Below are 18205 nucleotides of genomic sequence, written 5' to 3'. Positions count from 1 at the left end.
ACAACAAGATCTTCATTTCTGTTTATTTACTCTGGTATTAAACTGTATGCCCTTTTGGGGCACCTGGGTGGCTCAGTGGCTGAGGATCTACATCCGGCTCAGGTCGTGATCCCGGGGTCCTGGAATTGAGTCCCATATCGGACTCCCTGTAGGGAGCCTGTTTCTCCCTCTGCCTATGTCTCTGCCTCTGTGTGTCTCTCATAAATAAATACATAAAATCTTAAAAAAAAAATCTGCCCTATCAATTTCCAAAAAGGATCATATTCAAGTCTAGGATGAGCCAAAAAATAAAATAATTATATTACAGAGAATCAAAATTGGAATTGTTTTATAATTTCCTCAAATATTAATCTAATCTCGTATCTTTTCAGATGATCACCGTCAACCCATCACGAAGTGTCAAAGAATATTTGGCGGGTGTGTCGTCAGAGCTGTTACTGAAAGGGGGGGGGGCGGGTCAGGAGCCTGAAGAACGACAGCAATGCAGGCCCAGGGGGACCCATCTGTCACAGAGAACAGAAGGTCCGGAAGGGTCGGGGAGGGCACCTGGGTATCTAGGCCCAAGGTTCAATTTAGGTTCTGTTACTTGAGGACTGTATGGCCTTGAGCAAGTGGAAAGCCTGCCTGGCCCCCCATTTCCTCAGTGGTGAGTGGGAAGGGTGGGCCTAGGCATGAGCTGCTCCAGCCTCCCAAGTTCCACAGGAGCGTCCTGCTCCCTGTCCAGTTCCTCCCCAGCCGGTGACAGACCAAGCTGAGCCAGGGGGGATGCTGGATTGCCTCCCTCCGAGAGCGAACTCTCAAGGTATCCAACTATTCATGCTCTCCTCTTATCCTCAGCCTTTCAGGAAGTTATACTGACTCTCTGGACCCTACCAGTCCAAGCCACGATTATGAGGCATCAGTGAGGTTTTCTGGTTCCTAAGCAAAGTAATTCCCTTCTATAGCATGTCTGGGAAACGGAGGGAAAGTGCTGGGAAAGGCCAACACCCACGTGGAGACCAATCCTGAGCCCCTGTTCCATTTGAACAGGATTTATACTGTAACCCCTAAGATTCTCGTGGGACTGCATCCGTCCTTCTACATTTCAAATACATAACAAAAATCACAGATGAAGAACCTTACTGCTTAAGGGAGTCTAGAGATCATCTGACACTTCTGAAAAAATCCCCCCTCACCTGGTACCTGCCCAGGATGGAGAAGCTACCGGCTCTTACCCAGCCAGGTGCTATGGCCAACTGCCCTTGTGTGTCAGGCAAGGGGGCGGCTGTCTACCAACTCGTGCTCATTATGAAGGCAGAGTTCAAAGCCATAAACTTTTATCAACAAGATCAAGAAGTCTCCCTTTTAATCTATTTATTCAGACAGCTATCTATCTGTGTGATTTGGCCTATCGATGACTAAAGTGTGCTATTAATTTCACCAACATGCATGTGGCATCTTCCACGGGAGAGTTTTACATGGAAAAGTATGGATATGAATACTAAGAATCCCTTCATTTACTAACTGGGCCTCTGACTGGTTGTAATTACCAACCTTAAAGAGTTGCTATGAGGGGCACTTGGATGGCTCAGTTGGTTAAGCGTCTGCCTTCGGCTCAGGTCATTATCTCAGGATCTTGGGATCAAGCCCTGCATTGGGCTCCCTGCTCAGCAGGGAGTCTACTTCTCCCTCTCCCTCTGCCCCTCCCTCTTCTCCTGATCTCTCTTTCTTTCTCAAATAAATAAAATCTTATAAAACAACAACAAAAAAAGAGTTGCTATGAGAGCTAATGCCTTCCAAGACCTCTCTAGTTGTTTGCAGACCGTGCCAAGGGTGATCTAACTTTAGGGGTGCTGGGATGTCACTATGGCATCATGGAAGTCACCTGATGAGTGTCCGGGGGACTCACACCCACCAGCTGTGTTGGCTTCACAACGGCCCACCCCCCTTCACGATGCTCCTGGCCACATGTGGGAAAGGAACACTCACTTTTTGTGCTTCTCTAGCCAGGCAGCGCTGTCTGTTAGGAGACAAGAGTTCTCAGTGACCAGGAGGTCCAGCAGACTGTCATGGTCAGCCTCTGCGTACAGCTTGAGCAAGGCCGTGTCGATATCCTCTTTGTAGCCATTGGCTACCTCTGTGCTGCGGACCTCATTCAGGTAGCTCATGAGGAAGCGCTTACACTTGGCCATCTTCTCCTGGTCCCCCTGTGTCAGCTGGTTCAGGTCTGCATACTCGTGGAGAGGAGGGTGGGACCGTGTGAATGAGGAAGAGGTGGGCAACAGGAAGGGGTACAGAGAGATCAGCTCCCGGACGTCAAGCTGGCCGCTTCTGCAATTACAGTGTCAAACTAAATGAAGCAAAAAGAGAGAAAGACTACACATAGGCACACAAAACGACATGGGGGAGGGGGGGCGTGCACATCCGCACACAGTAACGGGGAGCTGATGTGTGGGTGAGTCCTAATTGGCAAGCCCAGCAGAGCACGTGATCCCAAGAACGCATGAGGGGACCACAGAGAAAGATACACACACTGCCAGTGCTGATGCCCAGTATCAAGACCTGAGGTGGTCTGAACACCAAGTGAGCATCAGACTCCCTGGAAACCAAGGCCAAGAAAGGAATGTGGAAGGAACACAGCACTGTCTGGTCAAAGGCAAAGTACAGTCCTTCTGAAACCAACATTTGTCCTGGCACCAAATTATAAGCAGGTCTGCTCAATGGCCCACAAAGGGACTTTGCCAGACGTGACTTACAACTGCCTCATCAAAGATCTTAGGACAGGAGCCATGGGAGCGTTCATGAGGCTGTTGCTCTGCTGACTCTTGATGGCCTCTCAGAGCATAAGGTTAGGCCACAACTCAAACAGCCGCGTGGTGTCCTAACCTTAGAAGGCCAGGGAACCCATGTGGTGATGTCCTACCTCTATTGCCTGTAGGCCCCGCCGTGCTCCACAGGCCTGCTCATCCTGTCCACCGTGATGTCAACGGCAGCATCACAGGGCTGCAGACCTCAACCCTGGCCCAGGAGCAGCCCCACCTGTGGGCCCCTCTTATGGAAACAGCTGCGGGGCCCCCGACATGAATGGGAACCCAAGGTAGGGCTTGGGGTCTACACATCCTGCAACTTTCACTGCACCCGCCTCCCTGCAAGTTCTGACAGCCTCTCCTCCTCCTCCTCCCCAGCTTCCGGCCTCTGGTTCTCCTTGCTTCCACTCCTGCCGCCTCCCCACTCCACCTTCCTTGCTGCTGCTGGGCCTCTCGAGGACAAACCTCAGACCTCTGAGCACAGCGTTCTTCCTTGTTGCTCCCAGTGACCTTACAGCTTTGGCTTCCACCATCCTGCCCACTCTACGATGCTTCTGCGCCACTCATCATTTCCCTAGTTTACACATTTCATGCCTTAGGTTTTGCTGCCTTGCTTCTTCTGCTTAAAGCCTCGGCCTTCCACGGAAGCAGTTTTGCTCCCCGGGGGACTTTTCTCCATGTCTGGAGATACTTCTGGTCACCACTGGAGGGTACTACTGGCACTGAGTGGGGAGAGGCCACAGTTCCTAGGATGCACAAGAGGGTGCCCATAACAGATTATCCAGCCCAAAAGGTGATGACAGGTATGATTCTCAATTTTGGAAGCTTCCAGCCAAATCCTGATCTAAGCCCATGCTGTGCATTGCCCCCAAAGCACTCCACCCCCACCGTGGAGCGGCACCCACGTTGCTGCCCAACGGACACACAGCCAGAGTCCAGACCCACACGGGCACGCCATAAAAGCAGGGTGCAGTGTGACCCTGATATTCTGGCTGTGACACTGGAGCCAAGTCAGCTTCATGGGAGACGTGCTGACCTGACCGGACACAAGGACATCTAGAGGAAGAGGCACAGACCGTGTGGCCCACACTGTGCATCATAAACAGGTTCTCTCCAGGCTGCCGACCAGGATTAGTTGGCAGTTGTGGCTTCTAGCTCTGAACTGAGAAAGAATCCGAGGATAGGTCTCAAATCAGTAAGAAAAAAAAAAAAATCACAAGTTATTAGCAAGATCTGCCGTGGGCACAGGAAGGGAAAGTGGAATCACGCTTGTCTTTGGCATGCCTACTTCAAATATTAAGTGTCCGTCACATTTTTGACAAAAACTGAGCAGCCATCAATTTAAGCTATTAAGGGGCCGAAGCATGAGAAACAGGAACCTCATGTTAATGACCAGCAGGCCCTCCACTTACTCTGTCACACAGTCTGAACTCTTCTAGGAATGCATGATGACCATTTGCCCACTGTTACAAATTAACTCACGAGAAGAAGACAGTCCCGTGACCCCGAGGAGGAGGGTTTTGACACCACCTGGCTAAAACAGGTAGGGCAGAAAGGAGCTAGGTCCACGGGGACAAAGAATCTACCTCAGTCCCCAAGTTACTGCTGACCCTGCCAGGAACAGATGATGATAGCACACAGAATTCACATACATGTAAGTTATACAGGGCATCACTCCTTGCTAAGTGACTATACTCAGAAGTGTGCTCCTCCAACCAGAGCAGGAGGCCGGGCCTGGGCTGAGTCCACGCCCCACAGAATGGACTGCCGATGGCATGCTATAGTCGTGCTCTGCTCTGCTTGCTACTTGGATGTGAAGGTTCTGTTCGGACCCTTTGTTATACACTTTACCCTCTAAACTGTGTGGAATCTAGTCTGGTTAGTCTGAAAAATTATATCCTAAGTTGTCCTTATGAAGGTTTCTGTGCAAAGTCTTTGGAAGGAGCAGTTTCTACCGGTCTTCCCAGAGGCACCAGCTCTTTTCCTAAACTTCTAATTTCCTGTAAAATATCTGAAGAAAAGGAAGGTGAGCAAATAATAGCATTTTCCTAGGAATCCTCCATGTTAGTGAATTCACTCCAGGATTCCCTTCTCCTCTCTCACGGGCCTGCTATGGGCACCTCCTCATTAGCTTCTACCCTCCTCAAGACACAGGGCAGGTAAACTGAGGGTAAGGGGTGGGGGTGGGGAATGAGCACCGGTGGCGGATGCTGCTGTCAACAAGCCTCCCCATCACCCCTGAGCACGCTCTAATCATGGCATCCCAATAGAGATGAAGGTTTGGGCAACAGAGGGACATGAGGGGAGGCTCGCCACCAGCACCTCAAATTACCTGAAGAGCTCCTTAGCTTCCAGGAACTGAAGCTGTGCAAACTGTATAAACCCCGCCTGCTGCAGAATCCTTCTGTACATTACCTGCAAGGAAAGACAGGTTTAACCCATCTCTTAGACACACCCTAAAACCAACACAACAGGAGGAGCTTTCTGATCAGAACCCAAGTCAAATGTTCATGGTTACACAGGAACTGGAAGTTCCAACCAAGGTAAAGCAAAAAATGGCATATATGAAATTATTTTCAATATAGACAAATATATTTGTGGGTGTGTGTGTGTCAATCAACCCCCTCATTCCTGAAATAATGCTGTTCCCTATTTGACTATTCTCCCTCACTTTCTCCTCAGATCTTCCCCCTAAATCTCATTTCCTTCCCAAATGTGTTCTTTGATCTTCCTCCTCCTCCTTAACTCACAGGGCAGCAGTGAGGGCTTCTACCTCTGGATGCTCAGATGAATATCAACAGCTCCAGTGTTTCTGGAGGTCCAGAAGCTGCTCACCCTGCTTCCAACTCCTCTGGAATTGACACTTCACTTCTGAGTATCCTTCAGAGCACAGGGTCAATGCCATTTAATCAAAATAGATAAACCCTCATGCTTTCCCAGCCCACGCTGGGAAAATGCAGTGCATTCCCTCTCCTGGAGCTGCATGATCCATAGTCGCACACCACAGTCAGAATTCCTGCTGTCAAGGTGCTGGGTATTCTTTGTTTCAGCCAGTACCACCAAGGTTTCCTTGACCACAGAACTTCTTTCTTGTGACATCCTGTAACAGCAAAGCGCGCTACAGAAAGCTCTCCTGTGGTGTCTCGATTCCACCCTGTTGCTGTCCAACGTGGTCAGTGCTGGACATGCAGGGATCCATCCTTTGCCTGAAGTAGCCCTAGGACATGTCTCTTCGCTCTGTTCATACTGGCACCATCCTACAGCCAGGCTGTCACCCTCACACGATCAAAGATTCTACTCATGATTCAGACCCTGAGAGTTCAATTCCTCCACCTTCCAGCCACTGTGCTGCTGTATGAGCCATGAATTCCTTGGAAGCACAGTGCATATGTTACTCCTCTTTGTAGCCCCACACCCCAGCATAGCACCTGCCATTCAGGAAGTGCTTCTGGATCTGAAGAGCTGTTGTCTTGGTATTGAGACAATACTGCTGCTCAGAGATATTAAGATCTTAGCCCAAAGTTAGTGAAGTCATAAGTGGTAGAGCCGGGTTTAAAAAATAGATCTTTCGGAGTCTAGAGCCCAATTCTTTCCACTCACTGAGTCGCACAGTTATACAGCAAGCAGTTAATACTGTTACTCACTGAAGAAGTGAGGGAAGAGGAGACTTGGAACCTAGAGGCTAAGAATCCTGTTTCCTCACATCAGCTTTTAAAGGAATTTTTGCTGTACTTTTGAAGAGTTCTCAAAATGTAGCATTCCTTCCCTGTCCCCATAGAAATTCCTTGAGAGAAGTCAGAAAGGCAGGTTGCTTTTTCATCTCCTTACCTTTACCTTTCTTCCCTGACAGCAGCCATTTGTGGCCTAACAATATACACCCAACAATAAGCAGACAGGGGTGGGTCAAGGTTCTGTTATACAGGAATGCCAGCTCCATTTCCAGAAATAGATGTGATAAAGACTATCCACTTAGCAAAAAGGATCAAAAGGACCCAGCAGCTCCAGTAGAAGAATTCTTGATCACCGCCTGGCCTTGTGATGAGAAATCAGCCAAACTACAATTTACTCCTCGTGGTTGCAGTATTCAAATGCCATCTACTGTTTCCCTTCCTAAAGGGAAATAAAAAACACTTATGCAAACACTCCCAATCTTTAAGAATATGGAGTTACTTTTTGCATTCTAGTCCACAAACACTCTAGGTAGACTTAGAAGCAGCATGCAAAGAGATCCCATCATCCTGAACATAAGCATCTAGAGGCAAAACCATGGATGATACATAAAACCATTGACAGACCTAAAAACACCTGATCAAAAACCTTAGCAAGCATAGCCAATTCCCAGTGCTCTGAAAGTCTGTCTCCTTTCCAGACTGCCTGCTATGACTGACCGCTCCTTTGGCACTCCACTCAGGTGATGCAGACTATAAACCTGGGGCCAGGTTGGCCAGCAGGACAAGGAGGATGGCCATGTGAGGAAAAAGAACAAGAAAGTCTGTTTATCTTCCCAGCATCAGAATTAATTCAATGGACTCTTTAGCTGTCTTTTTAACTTACTAATTTGTCCCTTGGCGTAAGGTAGCTATTAGAAGTCCCAGGCCAAGAGAGTAAATTAGCAAAATAGAGCTCTAAGTTTAAGTCATGCCACTCACTCAGCACAGAGATGGGGGGCTCCTACAAGCCAGGTGTAAGAGGTCATGTATATTCTGGGAGCAAAGTGAAACTGAAGTCAAAACCTCTGTTTCTACTATCCTATTTCTGAATTGAGATTTCTAAATTTCATGCTTTGGGTAACTAGAAATGTTCTGAAACAGAACATTCTATTCTATTTGATTTAGAATGAGGTTTTTTTAAGGGCAGAAAAGCCAACTTCTAGGATCAGGCTTGGATCCCCCAATTCCCACCTCAGGGGTTTAGCACTTCCGCTTTGCCAGTGGGCTCATTTTCAGGACAGCAGGGTAGGTGGGCATACCCCTTTCCTACTGAGAATAACTGTGTATCTGTTGTTAACAAATCACCAGGTGCAGTTATTACCAACCAGATACAAACCCAGAGGACAGCCTACTCTTGACATGAGACTACCCATAAGCTTCTGGTTATAATGCTCTATAAGAAGAAGACTTGGGATATATGGTACCTACATATCATTCCTGTAAAAGAGTACAACTAACACTTTAAATAAAAATTGGTACAAATGTTATACTTTAAACTGTATTCATACCTTTTCCTATAATACATACTTCAGTGGTGGGTTTTGGGCCTTTTAAAAACTCTTCTTACTTAATTATTGCCTAAATAGAAACACTTTTCCCAAAACACACTGGGTGAAACAGTAATCCCACCTAAGCAGGCATGATATTCTCTCCTTGTTCAAAAGGCAATCCATCCTGATTAAGTTTGGAAACAGATGTCTACGTGTATATATGTGTGTGTATTACTGTAAATGTTGATATGGGGTGTCTGGGTGGGGTCAGTCAGTTAAACATCTGCCTTTGGCTCAGGTCATTGATCCCATGGTCCTGGGATGGAGCCCCATATTGGGTTCCCTGCTCAGCAGGGAGTCTGCTTCTCCCTCTCCCTCTGGTCCTCCTCCCCACTTGTGTTCTCTCTCTGTCTCAAATCAAGCAATCTTAAAATAAATAAGTAAATGATATGTAAAATATATATGTAAAAAGTATTTACATGCCATATATACACACACCTACATATATAAAACAAATCCATAATGTATAAAATAATGTATTTTACATATGTCCCTTTTTGGGAATTCATAGAAAGATAGCAATAAAAATATAATACATGGATATTAGTATATTAGAAGCTCTGAGAAATCCTCCAATTAAGAAACCCAATTAATGCAACTGTACAAAACAGAACCTTTCCACCTTGCACCCATCACCATCCCAGAGCAAGGGTCTGGTGACATGCAAACTGGCAGCCATGCTCCAGAAGGCAGCCATGTAATGGGGAAGCATGCAAAGCAGGAAAAATGGTCAGTTCCAAAGGTGCGGATGGTGGGGGCCAGCATGAGAAGAGGCAAGAGAAGAGGGCCTGAGGAACTCAGCATGCATAACGAAACCTACCCAAAGCACAGGTCCAAACCCTTGCAAAGGATACACTAAGAGATAGGAACACACGGCTGTTTAGAAGAAAAATGATGTTCTGAAGGCAAAAGACCCCTTGCTCTTCGATATTTTTTTCTTTACCAACATACATGTATTTTTTAAGATTTACAATGTAAGTGATGCATTCATATAGCTCAAATTTCAAAACATTCAAAGGGATTTAATCCCTCCCACTGCCAGCACTGCTCCAGAGATAATCCGATGCTATCAATTTCTGGGGTAGCCACAGAAATACGTTATGTGTTTATAAGCAAACTCCCCCCATTTAATAAAGACTAAAGCACTAAAGACAGAGTACTGTCTGTACTCTCTGTACATATTTAACCCAGTGTCTTTCAGAAATCCTTCTGCCTTGACACACAAAGTCCCTGGTTCTCATTCATGGCTCTGCAGCATCCCGACAGCCCTCTAGACCACAGCGCATTCAACCATTCCTCCACCAACAGCATCTGAGTCACTGGTTTTCTTTTTAAGTAAACAGTGTGATCGTGAAGCATCTTCTCCATTAGTTATTTTGCATTTTTGTGGTTAGATCCATAGAATACCCCTCTAGACACAGATCTGTAACTTGGGGAGAGATTCTCAAATTGTCCTCCCATAGGCAATTTACATTCGCAGAAGTGCTATCTGTGAATGTCCATTTCCCCACACCCTCAACAGAGTATCCTTGAGCCCTCTAATCCTTAACAATCTGAATGGAAAACATATTAGTGAGCTTTGAATTTGTACATCTCTATGAGTGAGACAAAATATCTTTTCATACATTTGTAAGACAGGTGATTTCAGTTTCTATGAAATATCTGTTCATATCCATTTTTCTATTGGGCTATTCGTTTTCTTTCTTATTTATTTGAAGGAGGTCCTAACATTTTACAGAAATCAGCTTACCTTCTGTGCTTTAAGTTGCAAGTACTTTTTTGCTACTTACTTTTTAAACTTATTTATAGTAGGTTTTACATGTAGAATATGTTTGTAAGTGTATGTATGCAAATTTATTAAATTTTTAAAAATTACTTTAAAATGTTCCCAAACCAAAGTATCTGGGAAGATAGTGGCATGCAGTCTTTTTAATCTTGCAGCTTCCGCATAAAAACAGAACAATTAGTTCATAGCAGTTCACAAGAGCCAAAAGGCAGAAGCAACCCAAGTGTCAGTGGATGAATGGATAAACAAAATGTGGTATATCCATAAATGGAATACACTATTCAGCCTTAGAGAGGAAGGAAATTCCGACACATAGGCACTATACTATAGATGAGCCTTGATGACATTATGCTAAGTGATGTAAGCCATGGACAAATCCTGCATGAGTCCACTTACAGGAGGTACTCGGACCAGCCAAAATCATAGACCACAGAAAGTATGACATTGCCACAGGGAGGAGGAGGGGCAGTCGGCACTTAATGAAGACAAAGTTTCAGTTTTGCAAGATGACAAGTTCTAGAAATGCATGGTAGTGATGGTTGACCAACAATGTGAACATGCTCAATGCCACCAAACTGTAGACTTAAGAATGGTTAGGATGGTACATTTTATGTTAATGTGTATTTTACCACAAGTCAAACAAACTATTGGAATAACAAAACCAAAAACTCACCGACAACACTGACAACAGCATCAAGTGACAGCATCCCACAAACCCAGAAGTGCGAGCTGTTGGGGACAAACCAGCACCAACTATATGGGAAGCCAATATACATTATGAGACTGTGGGGAGCCGCGGAGAGAGGCCAAGGGGGTTGTACGGTCATGAAAGCCAGAGTTTCCAAACCTCTGTCAGGAACCACTGGAAAGCCTGGGAGGGAAAGGGGCCTTCGCCAGTAACAATCTGCCAGTAAGTGGCAACAATGAGAAAGGGAGCTTTAAACCAAGGAAAACCTCCTTGGGCATCTAAGACAAAAGGCTAACTCACTGAAAGGGAGAGGAATTCAGATTGTCATCTGATTTTTGTCGATGCTTGATGGCAAAAAATAATGGTGCAACTTATTTAAGTTTCTCATTGAAAGAGTGTGAGTCAATGATTTTAGGGCCAACCACAGTGGTCTTCAGGCATAAAGGCTGTGGATGAACTGTTATCAATGTGTAGGGACAGTGTTCTCAAACCCCCATGCTGGGATACCTGATGGGGGATCGACTGCTGCAGGAAGCCAGAGGACTGGAGTCAGCGGCATAAAATGTGCCAGTGAGCATTTAGTACACATCTGCCCTGAACAAAGACAGACAAATACAAGGGAGGCAGGAGATGCATTCAAACAGCAGAGACATCATGACCATCGAAACACAGGGGGCAACAGAGAGATGCAGAAGTACAATGTGCTCTCTGAGGATTAAGGAATGTGACTTGAACACAGATGCTGGGGGCTAGGAGGGAAAGGTGCTAAGGGCTTACCAGCTAATTCCAAATGCTGCTCAAAGTGGGGAATCGACAGACAATAGGAGCTCTCCCCAGCAAGAAAAAGAAAAAACCAAAGGACTTTTATAAAGTTAATACTATTAGGGGAACCATTAGAACAGAAATTGCAAGCTTCATGCCAAAAGAAGACCTGGGAATGAGGAGGAAGGAAGAGTGCTGGAGGTGGGGGTGGACAGGTGAAGGGAGAACAGCGTTCTGTGAATGAACGGTTTTGTTGATTTGACTTCTAAATTCTGTAAATATTTTACATAACTGTAAGACAAAATTAAATTCCAAAAAGCAATCCCTAGAAGACAAAAGTGCAAACAAAGGACCCTAACTACATACATGAGAGATGCAGTGGCGGGCCTGCACAGAGCTAGCTCCGGGAGGGGGGGTGGGAGGGGATGGGGGGTGGGGGCTCTAGCACAGTCCCCTGACTTCACAGCCCGCTTGGGAGTTCCCCAAAGGACAGAGAGAATAACAAGACACGGCACTTACGGGACAATGGGAATGCAAACACTGCTGGGACTCTGTTCTCTGAAGGACTTTGTAATGACTTTGGGGAGTACTGTAGTAGACCGTACTGTGGTTACACTTAAAAGGGGACATCTTGACTTTTAAAGATATATACTCAACTAGTTTTAGATGAGACAGAAAAAGAAATACAGGTATTGGAGTTCAAGCTTAAATACGAAAACTGTCCGTAGTACTCAACACAAACCAAGAGAACTTTCTGACACAAGCCTTTGTGTGTAACACAAGAGGTCTCCTTACTGCTGCTTTCTTTACAATGTCTTAAACCTTAAGATAATTTAAGCCCAGTTTTCTTAAAGATCTAAACTCTCTGGCCCTTTGGGATCTCTAGGAGCATTATTCTTTTAATCCTGGTCCCAGAATTAAACTTTTTGATAAATCCCTCCCTAGTCCAGAAGTCAGTGAAACAAAACTGACGAAACAGTGACAAGCCTGTCCACTAGATAGTTGTCCCTATTCCTCTCCCTTTCTGGCTTCTCTAAGCCCACAGTCCAGCATTTGGTGGCAAACACCCTCAGGTTAAAATAAGTAACGTAACGTGCTTCATCATCTAAGAGTCACATCTCATCCTCAAAAACACAGACATGTTCAGGAAAAGTTCTCTCTAAACCTTTTCTGTCAATATTACTCTTCCCTTATGGTTCTGTTTTTAACACAAAACTTCTGCTCTGCAATCCACTATATCCCAGCTGTGTTTGAAGAGGAGTGGGTTACCATCACCCACTGTGTGGCATTTTGGCCCCAGGTGTGACCAGGCTACCAAAGGACAGAAAGAGGGCAGAGTCTACCTAGGAACTCAGGAGGCCAAAACTTGAGCCATGTAGTGCAAACAGATGTATTAAGTGTTAACACACAAAGCACAGGGGAGGGATTGGTTCTTCCTGGAGGGATGGGGAGGACTCAGAGGAGAGGGATAAGCAAAGTACTGTATCATCGAGTACAGAAGCATACCCCAGTAATGGAAGCCAGCGTAAATAACAAGTCAGGCAAGGGGGGAGGACAGAGAGGTGTGTGAAAGCACACGGCGCCTTCTGCAAACGGGCAGGCAAGACACATGGGGTGAAGTGCCACTTCACAGGGCTGGCACGATGCAGCTGGACAGGTGTCCCCATGTGAAACCATCTCAGCTGGCCTGCCTTCTCATCTTTGGACAGTGGTGCTGGCTACTTCTTAATTATTTTGAGGATTAAAAAATGTCTTGAGGTGCCTCACAGAACGCTTACATGTTTCAGGGCTCAAGAGTTGTCGACTCCTTTGCCCTCCACCCTTTGAGGCGTAGCATGGGTCATGGAAGTGGCATGGGCCAGACCACAAAGCTCTTCAAGAGTGTGCATGAGGCACCCGCCATGATACTCTGAGCAAACGAGTCTACTAGAATGCAGAAAAAAGAACATTCCCACAATGCACGGAGAATGGAACACACACACACACACACACACACACACACACACACACACAGGTTGTTAAAGTAACAACTCAGGCAAAACAGATGCGTCTGCACACCAGCAAAAGCAACAGGCACTGGAAATGAGGGCCAAATTCGAGACCATTCTGAAGATCTATTTCCAGGTCTGGATATATGATTTTGTCACAAGTGGGAGAAGGCAGGAGCATGTGAGAAAGAAAAAACTATACCTGAGATAGGATGATACTTAGGTGACATCTGAGCAAGATGAGAACTAATATGAGTCGATATTGACTGCATTTCTCTACTCAGTAAAAGGAGAAGCAAGGGAGCAAAGATCAGACAAGGAACACTGGATGTTTCTGGAAGAACATTTCCTGCATCTAAAGCGTGCACGTGTATGTGAGCATGCAAGGAGGGGGCCCCCCAAGGCATCCACACGTCCACAGGAGGCAGCTCAGGGGTGGAGCCAGCAGGGTGGGGCGGCCTCAGACCCTGTGGAAGGCACAGCCACCCCTCTGGGACAGCCTCAGGGCTGCAGGGGGAAGTGGCTCACCGCTGCTCCTGAACCCACAGGAGCTGCTGCTCTTCCTTTGCCTCTGCTGCCCCCTGCTGAACGCTAATAGATCAGTTCCACTTTAAATAACTAGGACCCCGGAGGAACAGTTTATCATTCTTTAAATATAGAAAAGATGCCCTCTTCACATGTAGTGAGCCCCGCATAACATATAGAGAAGCTGAATCCCTATGTCGTGCACCTGAGATTTATGTAACATGGTGTCTCAACTCTACTCAAATAAAAAAAAAATTACAGAAAAAGATGCCCACTTTCACACTTATAACAGTAAGTTACACGTCCGGTCTTCTTTCATTTGGCAGCATAAAGCAGCTGAGGTCAGAAGGCATTACTTCATTGCACAACAATCACTGAGTCTGGTGCCAATCTGGCTGATTGGCACTATCGAGGGATCATGACGAAGTCACAGAACTTTTCATGATTGGTTTCTATAATCAGTGAAGTAGAATGTTTCATTACTTTCAAATACGTAGAATAATGTGAACTAACCTAACAACCAATTGAGCAGTAATTTTTAGGGAACCTGATTTCAATGGACATAAGAATAACCCATGATTCTTGGATCCATTTTATTTATCATTCCAACTATATTAAAGTTGGTGTCTCAAGTGCATTAAAAGTTTTCTCCTATGGAAATTAATTAGATGAATTCCTGCAGAATTAGATCATTTACCAGTATGGCTAACAAAGCTTTTCCTGTAGATACTGAACGTCTAAACTTTTAGCATTGAATCCTGTCCCAAGAAATGCAAATTCTAAATTAGAAGACAAATTAAGCTGATGTTACTCTTGAGGTTTATGAGCACTATGCTCCTGACTCTTCTCTGAAGGCCCAGTGAAAAGAGAGTTGATTAGAAATACCACTTGGTATCAAGTCAGAGCTTCACAGTTTGACCTGGCCTCAGCTGGCAGCGAGGCCTCAGTCCAGCTCTCCAGCTGCTCTGCAACCTGCCTCCGTATCTGTGTAATGGGGATGGGCTTGAGGAAGTTAAACCACAGATACAGAAGCAGTCTGCAGGATCATGGCACACAAGAAGGGCCAACGTACCTAAGTGAAATCTGAATGTCATGTAGCTGGTGGCTTGGTGTCACGGTTTCCTGTGACCAACTAATTACAAACCTGAAATTTTTCTTTTGGAATGTTCCTCCGGGCTCCTTTTGCTAAAACCAAAGCCTCTTCCACTCTATGGCTTGCTAGAAGATCCTGTATTTGCTTTTCCAGGGGCAATGGTACCAAGATGTAAACTCCTTTACTTGTAGCAACAATCACTCTTCCTGGGAAAAAAATTCAACAATATTGGAAAGAGAACACACCGCACAGACACACGCTGTTTCCCCCAAATAGGATTGTCATCCGATCTGATGACTGATTTGTCTTTTTTTTTTTTTAAGATTTTATTTATTTATTTTAGAAAGAGAGAGAGAACACAGAGGCAGAGGGAAAGGGAGAAGCAGGCTCCTCGCTGAGCAGAGCCTGACACAGGGCTCAATCCTAGGACCCTGAGATCATGACTTGAGCAAAAGGCACACGCTTAGACTGAGCCACCCAGGCACCCTTGATGGCTGATTTCGTTGTAGTTCTCCCAACACAGAATTCCTACAGAAATTATAAATTACAATGCTTTTATTTTCTTCTTCCCATATTGTCAACTGTCAGAAAAAGGGTGGGATGCTAATACCACATTTCCAAAGTACAAAATATGCTTTTTTGCTGTTTGTTTGAAAGTGCTGATAAATTTAAAATCAGTTGAGCAGTGGGGCACCTGGGTAGCTCAGTCAGTTAAGCATCCGACTTCGGCTCAGGTCACGATCCCAGGGGTCCTCGGATGGATCCTGTCAGGCTCCGTCCTCAGTGGAGGGAGCCTGCTCCTCCCTCTCCCTCTCCCCCTGCTCATGCTCTGCGTCTAAAATAAATAAATACAATCTTTAAAAAATAAAATAAAATAAAATCAGTTGAGTAGATACATAACATATAGTCCAAAGAAGTTGTACAGATCAATTATGGCAAATGATTTATGGGAATTATGATATACTTCCTTTTCTTTCCACGATAGTTTATAGGAACCTAAGATTATAATACTACATTCTGAACCATTAGATATTTCATACTCACCTACCATCCAAATACCCAAGTCTTGGCCTGACTTTATTGACTTCCCCATAGCCCTGTGAGTTCACCTGACCTGCGGCCAACACCATCACCCTCATGTTACTTATGAGACCCCGTGTCGATAGCCCACAGAACTGGAGCTGCAATCCAAGACGCTCCTGCTACAAAGCTTTGAGTTCTGCTCCCCTCTGGAGACATTCTTTAAGCAAACTATTACTGTGCATAGGAAGCAATGGGATGATCTTTCCTTCCTGTCTGAAAGATGACTCAGTGCCAGCCAAGCCTTCCCACTCCTCTGCTCTTCTCTCCTGGGAACCCATTGTTTCACTCCAGCCCACTGTCTGGTCTAACAGGCCTCTTCTCTCCTTGCCTGTACATCTTCTTTTTGGTCTTCCTATTCTGCTCTCTTGTCCACATTATCTGCCTTCTATATCACAAGCGAAGTAATTTTTTTCATACTCAGATGAGATCCTGTCCCTTCTCTGCACTGGTGTCCCTCTTCCTTGTCTGCACCTGGGGGGCAGGGGGGTATTATGTTGGCAGTCTCTATGTGCTCATGACCCTGTGCCCACCTCTACCACTCAATGTCTGTGGCACTATGATATTGTTACAAGACATGTGCTTCTGATATGTGTGTTGGGACCCCAACTGGAATGTGACATGCTTAGTGTGGGGGCCAAGAGTCTCAGTAAGTTTATATCCCTTGCATCTATAACAGGAAGGGGGATGTTTGGTGAGCTAAAATCCTTAAATGGCAAATACAACGTGTAAATCTAGATCAATTCCCGGTTGGAAGAAAATAGCATAAAAGACCTTCTTGGGACAACTGGGGAAATCTGAACACGGACAGGATATTAGAGTTGATTTTCTAAGGGGTGAAAGGGCTTTGTGGTTATATAGGAAAATGCTCTAACTCTTAGGAGATGCATGTTGCAGTATTTCAGATTAAATGTCATGATGTCTTTTACTTACTTTTGAATGGCTCAGTGAAATGTTTACAAGTGCTGAGCCAAGGTGAATGGTATATGGTGCTTCATTTTGTTTTTCTTTCGACTTTTCAGTACGTTTGAAAATGTTCGTAATAAACTTTAAGAAAGTAAAAGAAACCCCTTGCCTGGCTCACCACTGCACACAAGGGGAGGTTACTCCTGGAGGCCCTGGTCTCTTGCAGCCTCAGCTCATACCAGCCTGGCCCTCCTAGTGTCAGGGCTCCCTCTTGTGCAAATCTGCAAGTACCTTTCTCTCTACCTGAGGTTCTTTCACACCAAATCTGTTGGGTTGACTCCTACACATCCTTCAAGGTTTGGCTCAATACCATCTCCTTCAGGAAGCCCTCTGCAATATTTCCAGGAAACATTCCCCCCTCCCGCCCCCCACTCTCCTCACTGGCCTTGTTTCATGCCTATCAAGCTCCTAAACTGCTAGTTATCTGTCCAAATGTCTATTTCCCCTTTAACCTTGGAGCCCCTGCAGCACAGACTCCGTATCACCATCACCCATGTAGCTTCTAAGTTTAGCATGAGGTCCAGCTCTGAAAGGGGCCTTAATAACATTTACTGAAGAAACGTCACAAAAGGGTTGAGAACTAAGTTTCATTAAGATTCTTGTCAAAGAGGTACCTTCAAAGTCCTGTAGAATGTGGCCTTCCTTAAAGGGCAGGGTCTGCTTCTGCTGCTGATCCAACATGCTGTGCACTGTGATGAACTCATCATCGAGCGCTATGACGTATGGAAAGCAAATGGCCGCCCCAATCACATTCTCCGACCAGTGCACGGGGGCTCGCTGAGATATGCCAGCAACTGTGGCAAACATGCCTGCAAAAATAGGAAGCGTTAGGTGGGCCCCCAAAGGACCATGGCACTTTTCCTTACTGTAGATGTGTCTGGATACAGAATACCACCCCCTTCTTCCTTATATTTCAAGATTGGAAAGATAATTTATTATGCTGCAGGTGTGGAGAACCTTCCATGACTTAATTTTTTTGTGAAAAGAACTATTCCCCCCCCCCCCGAATGTGTACCTTTCATTTACTTCCAAGTATAAATGAGCTTACAAAAAAGATTTACATGTACCCCCCCAAAGGTTTATAAAGCACATGTCCTCACCTGTGGGGAAAAAAATGATTTCCAAACAACTGAAGCAGCTTTGCCAGCTGTCTCTCATATCCAGTCCTGCAACTGGTTAGTGTCTCTAACTTACGGCTCTTCCTTGTTGAATGGATATTGAATACATTCCCTCAAACATTTACTGAGCTCCTACTATGTACCAGACACTTC

The 18205-nt window shown here is 45.4% G+C and overlaps 1 protein-coding gene across 2 annotated transcripts in view; it reads right to left on the bottom strand.

Annotated features, from left to right (window-relative positions):
- Positions 1–18205, bottom strand: part of TGFBRAP1 (transforming growth factor beta receptor associated protein 1) — a 62719-nt gene that overhangs the window by 12302 nt on the left and 32212 nt on the right. For both annotated transcript variants that reach the window (XM_025463087.3, XM_049115392.1), the window contains exons 3-6: positions 17549–17743; positions 14940–15094; positions 5119–5201; positions 1969–2310 (exon numbers count right to left, since the gene is read on the bottom strand). In XM_025463087.3, the coding sequence (XP_025318872.1) occupies positions 1969–2310; positions 5119–5201; positions 14940–15094; positions 17549–17743 (775 nt within the window). The remainder of the gene's footprint in view (positions 1–1968; positions 2311–5118; positions 5202–14939; positions 15095–17548; positions 17744–18205) is intronic.

The sequence above is a fragment of the Canis lupus genome, chromosome 10, assembly GCF_003254725.2.
Source record: "Canis lupus dingo isolate Sandy chromosome 10, ASM325472v2, whole genome shotgun sequence".
Lineage (NCBI taxonomy): Eukaryota > Metazoa > Chordata > Mammalia > Carnivora > Canidae > Canis > Canis lupus.
The sequence above is the reverse complement of the archived record's forward strand: the minus strand, read 5'-3'. Positions and strand labels throughout refer to the sequence as shown.